Below are 17,441 nucleotides of genomic sequence, written 5' to 3' on the forward strand. Positions count from 1 at the left end.
TAAGGGTTCATTCTTCTATGTGTGGATATTCGGTTTTCCCTTTGCCATTCATTGAAAAAGACTGTCCTTTTGCTGTCCTGTGGTCTTGGCTCCTTTGCTGAAAATCATTTGGCCACATACTCAAGGGTTTATTTCTGGGCTGTCTGTTCTGTTTCATTCATCTATATTTGTCTCTGTGCTAATAAAGACACCTTACTAACTTCATTACTGTTACTTTGTAACCTGTTTTAAAATCAGGAAGTTTGAGGCCTCCAGCTTTGCTCTTCTTTTTCAAGGTTGTTTTGACTATTGGCTATATGGGGTCCCTCCAAATTCCTTTTAAATTTTAAGATTTTTTAAATTTCTGCAAAAAAAAATCATTTTGATAGGGGATTTGTTGAATCTATAGATCATTTAGGGTAGTATAGACATTTTAACAATATTAGGTCTTCTAGGCCATGAAAATAAGATGTGTTTCCACTTATTTATGTCTTCTTTTGATTTCTTTTAGCAATGTTTCATAGTTTTCTGTGTAAAAGTCTTTCACTTCCTTGGTTAAATTTATTCCTGACTATTTTATCCTTTTTGATTCTGTACCAAATAGGATTTTTCCTTAATTTCCTTTGTGTGTTAGTCATTGTTGGTGTATAGGAATGCAACTGATTTTTGCCCGCAACTTTGCTAAAATTGTTTATTAGTTTAAAAATATTTATATGCATGGAATCTTTAGGGTTTTCTACATGTAAGATCATGTCATCTGCAAACACAGATAACTCTACTTCTCTCTTTCTAATGTCATTGCCTTTCATTTCTTTTTCTTTTTCTTTTTTTTTTTAATTTTTTTAAATTTTTATTTATGATAGTCACAGAGAGAGAGAGAGAGGCAGAGACACAGGCAGAGGGAGAAGCAGGCTCCATGCACTGGGAGCCCGATGTGGGATTCGATCCCGGATCTCCAGGATCGTGCCCTGGGCCAAAGGCAGGCGCCAAACCGCTGCGCCACCCAGGGATCCCTCATTTCTTTTTCTTATCTAATTGTGCTGGCTAGGATTTCCAGTACTGTGTTGAGCAGGAGTGGTACAAATGGGTCTCCTTGCCTTGTTCCTGTTCTTAGAGGAAAAGCTTTTTGTCTTTCACTGTTGCATATAGTGTTACCTATGAGCTTTTCATATATGGCTTTTATTATGTTAAGGTAATTTCCTTCTATTTCTAATTTGCTAAGAAGTTTTTTTAAAAAGACTCTATTCATGAGATACACACAGAAAGAGGCAGAGACATAGGCAGAGGGAGAAGCAGGTTCCCTGCAGGGACTCAGTCCCAGGACCCTGGGATCATGACCCAAGCCAAAGGCAGACCTTCAACCACTGAGCCACCCAGGTGCCCCTTTGTTGAGAGCTTTTAACATGAAAGAATGTTGAGTTAGGTGCTTTTTCTGCATCAGTTAAAGAGTGATGTGGTGTTTGTCCTCCATTATGTTAATGTGTTGTATTACATTGATCTTCATATGTTGAACCATCCTTGTATTCCAGGTATAGATCTTAGTGGGTTGTGGTACATAGAGTGGTGCCTTCTTACCCAAGGTTTCACTTTCTACAGTTTCGGTTGCCCATGATCTACCTCAGTCCGGAAGCACATGACCCTCCTTCTGACATATCACCAGAAGGTCAATAGTAGCCTAACACTATGTCACAGTGCCCACCTCATTCATCTCACTTCATCCCATCACATAGGCATTTTATCGTGGCATAGGCATTTTATTGTAGATGAGTAGAGTATAATAAGATACTTTGAGAGACAGAGACTACATTCACATAGCTTTTATTACAGCAGATTGTTACAACTGTTATATTTTATTATTAATTATGGCTGTTAATCTCTTACTGTGACTAATTTATAAATTAAGCTTTATCATAGATATGTACATATAGGAAAAAGCTGTATAAATAGGGTTTGGTACTATCCACAGTTTCAGGCTTCTACTGGGGGTCTTAGAACGCATACCCTGTGGATAAGGAGGGACTCCTGAAATCCTTTTAATATGTTGTTGAATTCAGTTTGATAGTATTTTTGTTGAGGATTTTTGCTTCAAGCTTTATCAGGGATATTGGTCTAGAGTTTTTCTTGTTGTTTCATTGTCTGGTTTTGGTATCAGAGTAATGCTAGCCTCATAGAATGAGATAGGAAGAATTACCCCTTGCCTTCTTCAATTCTTTGAATGACTTTAAGGAGAATTGGTATTAATTCATCTTTAAATGTTTGGTAGGATTCTCTAGTGATGCCATCTGGCCCTGGGCTTTTCTTTGTTGGGAGATTTTTTTATTACTGCTTCAATTTCCTTCTAGTTATTGGTCTGTTAGAGTTTTTATTTCTTCATGATTCAGTCTTAGTAGGTTGTACGATTCTGGGAATTGATCCGTTTCCTCTAGGTTATCCAATTTGTTAACATATAATTGCTCATAGTAGTCTCATAGAAATCTTCTTACTTCTTTCACATTGGTTGGGATATCCCCTCTTTCATTTCTAAGTTTAGTTTGTGGGTCTCTTTTTTTTCTTAGTCTAACAGGATTTGTCAATTCTGTTGACCTTTTTAAAAGAAATTTATAGTTTCATTGTTTTTTCCCTAGACTTCTTTTTTTTAAGATTTTATTTTATTTATTTATTCTTGAGAGACAGAGAGAGAGGGGGAGAGATAGAGACACAGGCAGAGGTAGAAGCAGGCTCCATGCAGGGGAGCCCAATGTGGGCCTTGATCCCAGGTCTCCAGAATCATGCCCTGGGCTGAAGACGGCGCTAAACTGCTAAGCCACCCGGGCTGCCCTCTCCCTAGACTTCTATTCTCCGTTTTGTTTATCTTTGCTCTAATCTTTATTAGGTCCTTACTTTCACTAACATTTGTTTCAGTTTCTCTTTTTCTAGTTCCTTGAGACAGAAAGTTAGATTGTTGGTAGGTTGTTTTGAGATCTTTCTCCTTCTCAATGTACATCTTTTGTGCTATAAAACTTCCCTCCTAGTATTGTGTTCTATGTATCCCATAAGTTTTAGTATGTTTTGCTTTTATTTTTATGTTTCTAAATATTTTCTAAATTCCCTTGTGATTTCTTCTTTGACCCATTGATCAGGAGCGAGATGTTTCATCTCAAAAATGACTTTTTATTTTATTTTTGAGGGAGAGAGAGTGTGCGTGCACAAGCTCATGCAGAGGGGGAGGGAGAGAATCTTAAGCAGGCTGCATGCCCAGTGCAGAGCCCAATGTGGGGCTCAGTCATGACTCTGAGATCATGACCAGAGCTGAAGTCAGTGTTTAACCAATTGAGCCACCCAGGCACCCCCAAAGAGTGACTTTTTTAAATGGCAAATTATTGTGGTGCCTGGCTAGCTCAGTCAGTAGAACATGCAACTCTTGATCTCAAGGTCATAAGTTTGTGCCCTACATTGCATGTGAAGACTACTTAAATAAATAAATAAATCTTTTAAATAAATTTAAAAAGGAGCAAATTAGTAATCAAAAAAGGAGATTCTTTCCCTTTATTCTTGGATAAAATAGAATTTTATTGTTTATACCTCTTATACTTGGAATCTAAGTAAAATTTTAAAAATTTCAGAGCAAAAAAATAAAAGTAAAAATTAAAATGCAAATATAATTTTTAGTTATCAGTTTATTACATGAGAGCTTATGTCCTAGCATTCTTGCTCTCCGATTTTGTAGAAGTCTCATGTTTAGTCCAAAGTAACTTTGGTGTAGTATAGTAATGCCCTTCACTTTATAGACTGTTCACAGTTTTCTTAGACTTCATAGGATTAATTGGCACTATCGCTAGAATTCCCAGCACTTTATATTTTCAGTTCTAGCATTTGTAATATTTATTCAGGGTAGAGTAGAGTAAGGCTGGGGAATGAGTTTTCTGAAACTGACTGCAGAAGTGAGGCTGGGCTATGGAATCAGATGCATACCTCGAGCCCCTTATAAGTCAGTGATGACAGCAAAAGTCATTCTTCAATGACAAGAAGGCTATGAAGTACCAGGTTTTTAATCCTGGTATCACTCATCCTCAGAATGACTCACAAGGTACATATTATTATTTCTATTTTATTAGAAGACTGAAGCTTAGAGAAGTGTGGTAACTTCCACAGATCCCACGGCACAGAGCTCAGAAAGGGCTCAGACCCAGATTTCTGTGCATCCAGAGCTCACACTCCTAACTCTACGGTGCTAGGCTGCTTCCCACAAGGTGTCCAGGTCAGCACTTACATCAACTCATAAAAAATGCTTGATATAATTACTGTTTGGAAATAATCCCTCTTGCATGCTCCACGTTCTCTGCATTCTACTATCAGGAGCAATGAGGTTCTGAGATGCCCCTATGAGTGCTGATGGAGCAGCAATGACTCCTGGCATCAAGTCTGAAATAGGACTGCCTGAGAGTAAGGGGCAGCAGGGGCTGGACTCCAGGGACAGAGCCGGCCATGTGCTGTGAGCAGAGAGGCCTGGTCCTCTGCCCCCTGTGTCAGCCTTAAATGCAAGGACTCATGGTTAGTGACTGCTCATAGCAGGATTTTCTTAGGAGGAAAGGAAGGAAAGAAGGGAGGGACGGAGGGAGGAGGGCTGGTTATTTGTAGCCATCATATTGTGTGCATGTGTACATGTATGCATATTAACATTTAAACAATAACCTTCCTTCCAGAATATTCTAAGGCCTCTGTAGACACTTTTTTAATTTGCAGAATAATCAATTTGGTTCATCTGATAAACTGTTGTCAAGCAGCCAACCAGAAATGCATGGTTTTCTAGATTGAGTGTCCAAGATTCTTGGTTTTCAGGGTAGAACATAAGTGATTCATTTATTTTCTCTGGCTTTTATGGGCTTCCATGGATATGAGTTCCCATCCACTTGGACGTTGGAAACCCAAACAGTAGCATCTAATTATTCTTCTGTGGTCAAGATCCTATAGATCTCTCATTAGGAGAGAATTCTGAAAAGAGCAAGAAGCACGCTGGGCATTCTGAATATTAGGATTAAAATTGCTTCCAGGACATTTCAAATATGTTTACAATCACGCGGGAATTTTTCTGTAATCAGAGTTCCAAATTAACCAAGTTGGGGCATCTGCAGTGTGCGGATGGGTATATGTTTGTTTTCTTTTCTCTGGGGTTTTTTCAGCCTAGTGCTTAAGAACAAAATCTCCTTTGGAAATTGTCCAGCGCCCAGCGGCGGTGCTTTGTGTTGCCAATTAAGACTTCGATTGGGGGCTTGATTTGGAATCCTTGGGAAAAGCTTTGTTTCCATTAGTCAAAGGAAAAAAGGCAGAAAATCCGGGGAAGACATTGTAGGTCATACCTTGCTCAGTGGGGATGCTGAAGCTGACAATAGAATAACATTTCCACTGGCTCAAAACAAGGACAATCACTCATTCTTTCTGCTCCTAAGTAGAAGTTTACAATAGGGCAGAGCTGTGAGAAGAGAGATCAAAAGAACAAAACTGGTACAAAACAGAGCATTATTTAAAAAAAAAAAAAAAAAAAAAGCTCTGTTCCAAGTGTAAGATAGGGTGGAAAACATCTATCACTTCCAAAATAACAGCTGACAGTCCTTTGGAAAAATGGTTATACTTGTTAGAAATACCCATTTGGAAATGCACCGCTCAGTGCTGGACCCACACACAATTTCAAAAGTAGAAAAGTGAAATCTGATTTTCTGGGGTTTTTATTAGTATTACTTCTGATATATTTCCTTATCGTTCTGATCCATTGAAATGTAGGCGTTAAACTCACATCTCGAGTCTGTTTCTGTAGCAAAATAGAGATGGAAGTATTATGCCTTTGAACAGAGGAAGATGGTTTGGGACCTATCCCTTTGTCCAAGTGATGCTGTCACCCTCTCTGGGCTCAGGTAGCTGGCTTCACATGGTAGAAGAAAACCTTGTTCTGAAGATGTCAGATTCTCTAAGATCACCAGCTTCCCTAGAAAATGACTCGGTTTCTGCCACAAAGATACAGCGGAAGAGAGGGAGATAAGAGCATTTTGTAATCACTGAAGTGAGTGATCTCCTGCGAGAGTTGTAACTTAAGGACAAGCACCAGATCGGTCCTGGTCCCATGTGGACTCATGAGTGCTGAGCGCAGCACCCAGTGTACGGTCAATGCCTAATACGTATTTGTTGAGTGGATCATTGTTTTAATCAAGTGTCATCGCCCCGACTGTCACTACAGAAGACATCATCAGAAAATCTCTGGTTGTACATACACAAGAGCTACCTGTCAGATTTGAGTTTTTTCAATGGTAAAAGTTTAGGCTCTTCTTGCAAAATTTTGGAAAACCGATCCTTGATTCCAAATCACGTGATGAAAAAAGACATACTTGTAGCTTATTCTGTTTAGAGTTACTATCTAACGGTAAGAAGAGAGCTTGCCACCAGTCACCCTTGCAGAAATGATATTATGTCTAAAATTTAGTTTAAATTGGTAAAAACCATTGGATGGGTATGTAATGTAGTATAAAGAGCCATTGTATTTTCAGAACTGAGAAGGTTCTTGCTTTGGGAGTGGGGGTAGAGACCAGAAGGGAAAAGAAGAGGTGATGGTGTCCATGCATTTCTACGCCAAAAATATTTTCCTTGCTGTAAGTGCTAAAAAATGTACTCCCATTACTATACGGTCTCACAAAAACCAGTTCTTCCACCACTTTCAAGATGAAGAGCAGTATTTTTCCCTTGCTGTCCAGAGGGAACATAACTTCTTTGATATTCCCTGCTGGTTATTGAAGGAGGCTTCTCGCAGTGAGTATACAGTATTACTCCTTCCAGCTGCCCTTGATCCTGTGAATGTCTGGTCTTCAAGCTTTATTTTGTGTCCTTCACTTTGAGTCTTGGTAAATCCTCTTTAATTCATAAGAGCTTTTGGCTCTCAAAAGGAAATATCTTGTTTTTTTTTCTATGTATACAACAATAGTACTTTTAAAAAAAAAAAAAGCTTAACATTTTAATGCAAATGTGCAAATGACAAATATCTGGGAAGAGCTATATCCAAGTCTGTGGATGCAGACAGAAACATTTTCCATTTTGAATTTTTTTTTTTTTTTTTTTTATTCATGATAGGCACACAGTGAGAGAGAGAGAGGCAGAGACACAGGCAGAGGGAGAAGCAGGCTCCATGCACCGGGAGCCTGACGTGGGATTCGATCCCGGATCTCCAAGATCGCGCCCTGGGCCAAAGGCAGGCGCCAAACCGCTGCGCCACCTAGGGATCCCACATTTTCCATTTTGATGTGTGGTGTGTGTTCTATTGTTTATTGAAGCTTACCAAAATATTTTTCCACCCTTTTGTTGTCGCTCTCGGTTTATTCCACTTTGTCTCTGGGCCTCTTACACGTAGATTACATAGGTCTGCGAGTCTCCTGGCTGCATGCAGACTAAATAGATGGGCACACAGGTGAGGGGTACTTAGATTTATTTTCTAGCCCAGGAGCATTAGGTTCTGTAAACACCCAGTATAAAGCTCTTCAGTTGGTCGAGCCTTACATCCTGTAACCATATTAAATATTGATGTTTGTTGAATTTTTAGACATTCAGCAGGCCCTCACACCCGCGTGCGTGGGTGTCTCATGAACTGTACACGATCCTGAGTGGGAGGCCCAGCAGAGAGAACAAGAAGCGAAGTAACCCCAGACTAGCTGCTGCATCCTGGATTTGTGTCCTCATCTGTATAAGGGCAATAACAATGCTTTTCAGGGGACTAGATTGAATAACAGATGCCAGCCATGAAGTTCTTAGCATCTGTGGCCCATCACTGCCACCTGCTACTTCCATGTTTCCATCACTGGTGTCCCCTGGTAGCTCTTCCAGCCGCCAAGCCCAGCGTTATTAGAAAAGTCGGTTCATGTCGGGTATAACTGATTAGCAGTCAGAGTTCTTCAGCTCTGTACGAGTGTTTAATACAAGTCTCTAAGTTGCTGTGAACTTGCCATGAACTTCCCTAAGGGATACGGTGTGGGTGACGCTCTGGGCCGGCGGCCGCTCCTTTCCCAGGGGGCCGCCAGGGGCCAGGCAGCGCGCCTCCGGGCCCCACGCTGGATGCTTGGCAGGGAAAGAGCCCACGAAATTAAACCAGCATGCTCTTTCTCGTCTCTGGAAGAGATTGGACTTTAAGCACAAAGCTTTCTATCATTTTTAGACCTCAGTCCCAAATTTCCGAAATGCAATGCTCTCCTAAGATCTGTAATTTCCTTGTCCCCAAATTGAGCGTTCTAAAAATGCACGTTCTGACCTTAAGGCATGCCCGTCCAGATCCCGGTTGTGAGGTCCTGGTGCTGTAAAGCCAGAGCTTCCTCAGCTACCGAAAAGCCTGTGCAGAAGCATGTTCCTGTCATCACGATCATGGTCACTTTATTTGTGTTCGCTCACCCAGAGCGCGAGAGGGCTTTTCAAAAGCTGATACACCATTCAGTTTTTAAAAACATGCTAAGAGACTCTTTGCGGAGTGATGGGTGGTTCCAAGGGAAAGGGGCTGAAGCCGGCCGAGGGATGGGGGCGAGGATGGGGAAGGAGAGTGAGTGGGGGCTACTCTGTGTCATTAGGAGGAAGGGGGGCTCCGACCACCCCACGCCTCCCAGGAGCAGAGCCTTGGTCTCAGGTCCCTCGGCTCCCGTGTCCTGGCTGAAGTGTGGTCTGACGTGCACCCTCCCTGGGGCCGTGCTCCGCGCGGCGGGCCACCAGGCACTCCTCTCTCATTCCCATCCTCTCCTGCACCCCCTGCGCTGGCCACACCCCACTTCTTCCCGCCTTTGGCCCCTCTCTCCTGGCTTCCTCCTCCCGCCTCTCCAGCCTTCTCTGCCGCCCCTTCCCACGCCCCCAGGGCAGGCCCTCCACCCACAGCCCCAGCCCTGGACTGGCACCGCCAGCCTGCCCTCTCCTTCCTTCTTGCAGAGCAGGTGCTACCTTAGAGCACCTCGGATCCCTTCCTGTGACAGCTGCACAGTGTGACATTCCCGTTTACTGCTTCATGGAATAAGTATCTTTTTCATTGAATAAGTATCACGCTTCTTTACCAGGCTCTCGAAGTACCTAAGAACGATCAATGAGAGAGGGTCCCAAGAGATGTATGGCCTAGCGAGGAGGATAAAACGTAGCAGGGCTGCCTGTAATACACGTATGTAGTCCAGGAGCGGCACAGTGTACCTGCAGCCCCTGCCCTGGCTCACTCACCCCTTAATGCCGCATGGGCCATCCTTCTTCCTAGAACAGTCTCTTCCCTACCGTGTAATCACAACACACTCAAGCCATTCATTTCATCTCTCCCAGACACTCACAGTCTTCAGGAAGCCTTCCCAGACACTGCCCCCAGGCCCCCAACCAGTCTAGTTCCCCCTGGTAGTTCCCCATGCAAGTATGGGTGCTACCTCCAAACAGAGGCATAGTACCTGGGGTGGAATGTTGCTGTCATCACCAGTGGCGTCCTGTGTGCATTTGTCCCACGTGTGGGACAGAGTTTAGGCCAGAGTTCCTCAATTTCAGCACTACTGACTCTGGGGGCTGGATTGTTCTCTGTCGTGAGGGTATCCTGGGAGTTGTAGATGTTTAGCAGCATCCCTGGATCCTCTCTACCCACTGGATGCCAGGAGCAGCCCCCTACCCCCAGCGGTGCCAATCAAAAGTGTCTCCAGATGTCACCAGATGTCCTCTGGGGGCGTCACCCCGGGTTAAACACCACTGTTTGAGACTGGAGCCCGCTCCAGGGCAGGATATTTCCTGTGAAGCCGCTGGAGTCTCTAAGATGGGGTTGTTGGAGATCTTCCCTCTCAGGTTCTGCTGTGACTTTGAACTGTACCAATTGCCGCAGTTCCAAAGGCAACTAGCAGAGGTGTTGGTCCCAAGTGACATTCTCCAGTTAGGAACACATACGGACGTACACACAGAGACGGAGACCGACAGACATTCTATAGTTAGGAACGTAGAGCCAATCTCTTCCATATCCATGCGGAAGTATGATGTCCTCCGTAATGTATTTTTATACTCAGCAGTAAAATAAAATAAAATCACTCTGTTGAGAATTTCACTGTCATTTACATCTCGCTGTAGTACCATCAAGAGGACCAGCTCCTCCGAGCGAGTATCTCCTGGCGGCCGAAGGGAAAGCTACGGGGATTCCAAAGGAAACCGAAACCGCACGGGATCCACCAGCAGTTCCTCCAGTGGCAAAAAGAACAGTGAGAGGTAAGGGGCATCTTCTCTGCTGGTCCTGCTATTCGGATGCTTTGCTACCTCTTTTCCCCAGAGGCGAATCAGAAGACCCCGTCATATGCACATGAGCTACGAGCTCTCCCCAGGGGACAGGCCTTCTCCTGAGAGCATTGCAGGTGGTGGCCACTGGCCATCGTTCCCACCAGTCCCGGTCCAAGTGGAAGGTGATAACTTGCAATCCCAGCACCCTGACACAGACAGAAATAGTTCCTGAGAATTCGCTTAGCACCAAATCCATGGAATTTGGGAAGCCACTCTGAATTTCCTGTACAGCACCCTTTATACTTCCAGTACTTTCTGCTGCCATTTTGAAATTGATTTCCTTGGGCTGTTGAACTTTGTCAACAGTACTTCCCAAGGTTGACTGGGTGAAAGGCTGAAGTTTTACAATTTGTCAGAAACCATTTTTAATACTGAGCTGACCCCAGAAATAGGGTCATTTCTTTCTGGTTTCAGGAAATAATGCTTACTTCTAATTTTGAATCTTCCCTTTGAGATTAATTTATAACGGATTATGGTAAACACCTGCACAACTAATAGTAACCTTTTATAAGCGAAAGCTAATTGTTGGCGTTTCCATGGCCTGTTTTACGCCGGTGAATGCGCGGGTACAGGAGATCGGTTTGAGCAGATACCTGATGTTGTCCTCTATTCTCTCTTTTTAAACATTATGCTTTAATTTTACTCTCTCTCTATTGAGCAAGGCTGAGGAAGGAATTTCAGCTTCACAGGCTAAACATGGCTTTTCTTCCCCCCAAATGTTTATGTAAGGAGAAGGCTTAGTCATAAAGCAATCGACTCCAACCCACAGGCTGTAAAAATTCCAAGTTTGTAAATCCACCCTGATTCAGTCCTGAAAGGAAGCTTAAGTTCTTTTTCAGTTCTATTCCTAAAAGATATCTTTTGTAGAAAAGATGCAGGCTCCTCTTATATCTGTAGCAGGTTAGAGCCACGGTCGATTAGCAGTCTCAGAGACCACTGACATGGGCTTCTGTCTTCTAATTTAGACTGTTAGTACTTCTTATCAGAAGATTATGCTAATTGGACCATAATACCTTAGAAATAAAGCCGTGTGGCTACGATGGCAGTACAGCGTAAGTGGGTCATGCCGCGGGGCCTTGGGGCTTCTCTGAATTTAGGGTAAGCCTGGAAGTTGGCCTGAAATGTCTAGATCTTGGCAGTTCTTAAAAACTTGGCTCCTTTCTGTGCACATCTGATTTTTATTAAGTATTTCCAAAAAGAATCTGTATTGTGCAAACTCCAGATCTGTTTTATCTTTTAAATCCTACGGCGTTGATAAATGTACTGGGTAAACTTTTCCATAAAAGATATTTGCAGAGGATTTGGTTTGGTTTGGTTTGGTTTGGTTTTTCATGCCACAGTAGGACATTTTGATTTGGAAATGAGGGATGGGGGAAAATCTACTGATCATTCTCTAAAAATAATTCAAGTCACGAAATGTGTCCATTGAAAAATAAATCCTTCGTTTCATAAGGACCCAGGGTAAGTTGAGGCCTGTGTAGCATGAAACAAGTTGAGCTGCATGCACCTGAGATAGAAAGTTCTTGCTTTCTCTCGTAGGTCACTGCTGGTCCTCGCAGATACCTAGAGGGCTCTGTGGGAATGATAGCAGAGTAACTGAGACGGGGAGAAGCAGTAGCAGTGAAGGTCAAGCTGGTGATCCAGTCTCTGCCTGACTCTTTGCTTCCTTCTTCTCCGTTCCCCTATGAGCAGCACCCCTCCAGGGCGGTGTGGACCTGGCACCAAAGCAGAGCTGGAGTCCCAAGGACCAAAGCCTGGTGTCCAGGACTTAAAGGGTGCAGAGGAAAGGTATAGGGAGGTGGCCCTGCCATAGCCCTCTTTGAAACACCGTGGTCTTCAGTAGTCTAAGACGGTGTGATCTCTCCTGTATCACTCTGATGTCTGCCCATGGTTCCAGGGCACTGTCCTTCATTTTCAGAGCTTGTCTTGTTTGGCTACTGGGGGCGGCAAGACAAAATGGAAAGGGTACGGGCTCCAGAGTGAAAGAAAAGTCTGGGTTTGTAAACCAGTTCTGCCACAGAACTTCTCCGAGCCTCCGCTCTTACCTCGATGACTTAGGGATCACATGCCCAGTCGCCTTGAATCTTATCAACGAACTGACTGGTAGGAAAACACCCAGCGCAAGGCTTGGCACCGGATCATGGGCATCATGGTGGTGGCAGCTGCTAGAAAGCGAGACGTGAGCAGAGCCCAGGAAAATAATTTGCGAGGCTTTCCGAAACTCTGAGCTTTATAAGGGAGTTCCACGGTGTCTAAAGCAACTAGTCTTTTTTTTCTGGCCTGATGTTCATTAGCTGATGTTCATGTGAGTGATGCAGTCCTGGGAGTACAAACCTGAGTTTTGGCAAGATCTAGAAGCACTCGGGGAGGAAATAAAGTATTACACATCCTCCCAGTTGTCCACATCACATCAGAATGAGCGGGGGCCGCAGGCCGTGCACGATTCCCAGGCGAGCTCGCCAGGATGCAAGCGAGGGAGACGGAGCACAGGAGTGACTTTGGATCAGTCCCGGTTTGTGCAAGAAGCACGTCATGCACACATGGCGGTGCTGTAACTTGTGTGAAGCGCAGACTCTTGGCTGCAGAGCTCACATTACCGCACACCATATGCAGAGCTGTCTTTAGCGCATGTGGCACTTTTACGAAAATTGGAAAAAGCCTCCTCTTGCTCAAGGAAAACACTCCCACATCAGCATATATCATTCTCAATAATAATTACAGCAGATATAAACTACTCCATATACCACGTACAAATCTTTTTTTTTTTTCAGTGTACCACGTACAAATCTTAATGTCGAACACAAAATAATAGTGGTTTTGAGGTCCTCGACATTCACATTTTCCGACATAGACTAATCTACTTAAAAATAATGGCATGTTTTGCTTTCAGTAGAAACTGTGTTCTTTTATGAGTTTCAGCCTTCCTGCGCCTGCATCTCATTTTCTTTGGAAATGGTCACTGGATTTGACAGTTGTTTTTGTGACATTGAAGGCTCTTATCTTGAGTGCTTAACACCTTAAAATACTTTGCTTGTAACAATAGCACTTAATCTTTGCACTGACAAAACTTCTATAAAAACAAAAGCAATATATGGCAGTGTAATATTTACCCTATGTATTATTGATGGTAAATAATAATAGTTATGTAGTGATTTGTGCCATAATCAGGTATTTTTTAAATTTAAATAGGAAGCCAACAGTAACATTCTGATGAATGACCTATGCTATCTAATGTAGCCACTATATTAATCCAGTAGGGATTTTTTTAATTAAAAAAAAGTGCTTTGTGTCAGACAGAAAGACAGCTACTACCTAGCTTACGGTTTATGCTAGATGTTGCTAGACTGATTAAATGTTTCAGTTAGGAAACTGGGCCCCTCTTGTAATTCTGACTAGAGTGACATATCAACTTTGGGAATAAGATATTTTGTTTCCATCAAAATGTTATTGTAATGGGCTTATTTTGTTAGAACAGGAAATGCTTCAGCCCTCTGCTGGAAACCTTGTTAGAACACATATTTATTATTTTAAAAAGAAGAAGAACAACACACACTTAAATTCCCCATCTTGAGTCAACAAATGTGAAAAAAATCTTCAAAGTCACAAAGATGTGAAAATGCCCCCTTCGGATGCTCTTTTGTGTTGAACACCCTGGACACCTGTACCAGCCATTTTATCCAGACTGTAGGGTCCAGAACCCTAAGCTGGAGACTCTGAGCTCCATCCTTCCTAAAGCTCTAGTGTTGAATGAAATAGTCTTTTCAGCAACACCCCAAGGGTCCTCAGGGCTCAGATTTGTTCTTTAGGGACACCTGGGTGGCTCAGCGGTTGAGCATCCGCCTTCAGCCCAGGGTGTGATCCTGGAGACCCAGGATCGAGTCCCACATCCAGCTCCCTGGATGGAGCCTGCTTCTCCCTCTGCCTGTGTCTCTGCCTCTCTCTCTTTCTCTCTCTCTCTATCATGAATAAATAAAAATCTTTAAAAAAAAAACTTCTTAAATAAAAATTAAAAAAATTAAAAAGAAAACTTCTTTAAAAAAAAATTTGTTCTTTAACCTCAGCATCACTGACAGTGTGATCTGAATCTTAGTCCTCAGCCTGGGTGCAAAGGCCCATCGTCTGCTGGCTCCCCATCCTCTCATGTGCCCTGATATTCACACCTCCCCAACCCCAGCTCTCACTTATCCCCAGCAAGAATTGTTTTCTTTGAGATAATTGATTTATTACACGAGTAACGTGGGTCTTGGGAAATCCAGATGCCCAAAAAAGAGGAAATGAAAATCTTGCCACTCAGAGAACATGTTATTAACATGTCCATCCAGACTTATTTCTAGGGTCCTGCGTGTATGTAGTGTATAACTTTAATCTATTTGTGACCTTCTTTTTCACATGTTATACAGCCATGTCTTTATGTCAGTAAATATACTCTTACAATGTTCCTTTAGATGTGGGTCATCGTTTATCTAGACAAATGAACTTTAGAGGCCATCAGGCACCAACGAGGTTCTTCTTTTTATTTATTTATTTATTTATTTATTTAAATTTTTATTTATTATTTATGATAGTCACAGAGAGAGAGAGAGGCAGAGACATAGGCAGAGGGAGAAGCAGGCTCCATGCACTGGGAGCCCGACGTGGGATTCGATCCCGGGTCTCCAGGATCGCGCCCTGGGCCAAAGGCAGGCGCCAAACCGCTGCGCCACCCAGGGATCCCACCAACGAGGTTCTTCTGATTCAGTCGGATGAGCCCAACATCCAGAACAATGTACACAATAGGTACTCAACACACACTTAGCACCCCAGTGATCAAACCCAGTCTTAATTAAGGAAATGCAAATATGAGTAAGAAGATACTATATTTACAAAAATCTTTATCGTATAGTGGCACCTGGGTGGCTCAGTCAATTAAGCATCAACTCTTAGTTTCGGCTCAGGTCATGATCTCAGGATCCTGAGATTGAGCCCCATGTTGGGCTCCATGCTCAGCATGGAATCTGCTTGAGATTCTCTGTCTCCCCCTGTCCCTCCCCCTGCTCTTTTTTTCTCTCTCTAAAATAAGTAAATAAATAAAAATCTTTGGGAAAAAAAAACGTTATTGCATTATAAAATAAAGCACAGGTACAATGTATATAGATTATATATATTGTATTATATATAATACTATATATTATATATATTGTACATATTGTATTGTATATATAACATATATATTGTATTATGTATAATACATATATTATATATATATAATTATAAATGTATATATATATCTCCTGCCCCACCCAAGCAAATATATAGCTTAATGAGTTACACCTTCTAGCCCTTAGTCAGTGGAGGGTTGTCGCCTTCTCCTGAGTGACATGTGTGCGAGTCTGGAGCAGTTTGGTGGGGGTGGATGGTTGGATACATTTGGAGGAACTCCAGCCAATTCTTTGAGACCCAGCTCAGGTGCCCCTTTCTCTGGAAGCCTGCCCTGGCCCTTTGGTCTGAGTTGCCTGTCTGATTGCTTTGTACCTGCTCATTCGCTCTACCTGTAACTCCCTCCCCACTCGCCAGGTGCCCACACATGTGCTTGCCCTCCCTGGAGCTTTGGGAAGGCAGAGGCTGTCACTTACTACTCTTTGTATCACTAGCCCTTCGAACAGGGCCTGGCACACAGTAGCTGTTCAATAAATATTTGTGGCACGAATGAAAGAATAGATATTTAATTTAAAAAAAAAACAAAAACAAAAAACACAGTCACTTAAGAACCATGTAAACAGCACCACCTATTGGTGGATGGGCTTGACACTACACTTTAGATTCTAAAGCCTTCTGCACTGTAAAGGCGACTCAAGTTAGGCATCTTCCCGTTACTGAAAATGGTTCACTCTCCAAGCCATGGGGTCATTCATCTTTTATTAAATGTTAAAATTTAAAAAAAGATAAATGTTAAAATACTAAGTGCTGATATGCTGTATGCTGTTATGGTTAGGAGGCTGGTAGGCAGAGAGCCTGGAAGTACGTGTAGGTTCTTGTCGGTGAAATTAGGAAGAAGAAAGAAATGACATCAATGAATCACCTTGTGCTGGGCGTTCTGTGACACACGTTATCTGATCTGGCCTGTACCTTGCACTGGTTTTAGTCTCATTCTGTAGATGAAAGAAAGTAAAAGGTAAAGCGACTTGCCCAACCTGAATGCAGATCCAGCTGACTTCAAAATCTGGCTCATTGTGCCGCATTAAGCAGGAAGTATTGGTTGGAAATGTCTGTGAAGCGATCTTTGTCCCTTGTGAGGTCTCCAGTGACTTCTAAGCTCTTCTGGATGTTTCCTGAACGACCCTCTTTCTAGTGGAAAGCCACTTAAGGGCATTTATATAGAGAATCATTACTTCCACGGTGAAGTATTTTGGTTTCCAGTAAAAATGTTATTTCAAGTGAGATCCTTTTCAAAAGGACTCATGGTATGTATGTCAAGAGCCACAGTTAAAAACAAACAAACAAACAAAGCAACAAAAAAAAAAAAAAGAGCCACAGTTTTTATAGGTGAATAAATTTCAGGGAAATAGCACATTTGACTCTGGAATGGTGACCTCCTTGACATTATTAATCATTTTCAAAAGCAAGTATCTCTCCTCAAACAGCATTTGACGTCTGTTGGCTCTGCCCTGTTACACACGTCACACATGTGTCAGACCTGCAGCACGCAGAACCTGGGCCCCTGAGCCCCCCCTTTCAGGCACATGGAGCAAATTAGGTAACAGATACGGAAGTGCTGAGTGCAGATGGTGCTGCAGAGGAGGAGCACAGTAAATACAGGTTGAATTGGAGTCTGAGCAAGTTGCCCACCAGACTCCCCTCCTGATACACACCTAGCCTGCCGTGGGGCAAGGTGAGTGTCAGCAGATGAAAAGACAAACGACCACTAGTACACCACCCCTGGGCCCAGAGTTCACAGTGAACATTATCGATGAGTTGATAACACACAATTTATTTTTATTTTTTCAAGATTTTATTTACTTATTCATGAGACACAGAGAGAGAGGCAGAGACATGGGCAGAGGGAGAAGCAGGCTCCCTGTGGGAAGCCCAATGCGGGTCTCGATCCCAGGGCCCCAGGATCATGACCTGAGCCAAAGGCAGAGTCTCAACCACTGAGCCACCCAGGTGCCCCGATAACCAGCGATTTAGACTCAGGTGGTTGTAGCTGA

General features: G+C 42.9%; 1 protein-coding gene across 4 annotated transcripts in view; it reads left to right on the top strand.

Annotated features, from left to right (window-relative positions):
* The window catches only part of EML1 (EMAP like 1), a 188,878-nt gene that overhangs the window by 128,341 nt on the left and 43,096 nt on the right, over positions 1-17,441 (top strand). For all 4 annotated transcript variants that reach the window (XM_038545703.1, XM_038545704.1, XM_038545705.1 and 1 more), the window contains exon 4: positions 10,051-10,185. In XM_038545703.1, the coding sequence (XP_038401631.1) occupies positions 10,051-10,185 (135 nt within the window). The remainder of the gene's footprint in view (positions 1-10,050; positions 10,186-17,441) is intronic.

The sequence above is a fragment of the Canis lupus genome, chromosome 8, assembly GCF_011100685.1.
Source record: "Canis lupus familiaris isolate Mischka breed German Shepherd chromosome 8, alternate assembly UU_Cfam_GSD_1.0, whole genome shotgun sequence".
NCBI lineage: Eukaryota > Metazoa > Chordata > Mammalia > Carnivora > Canidae > Canis > Canis lupus.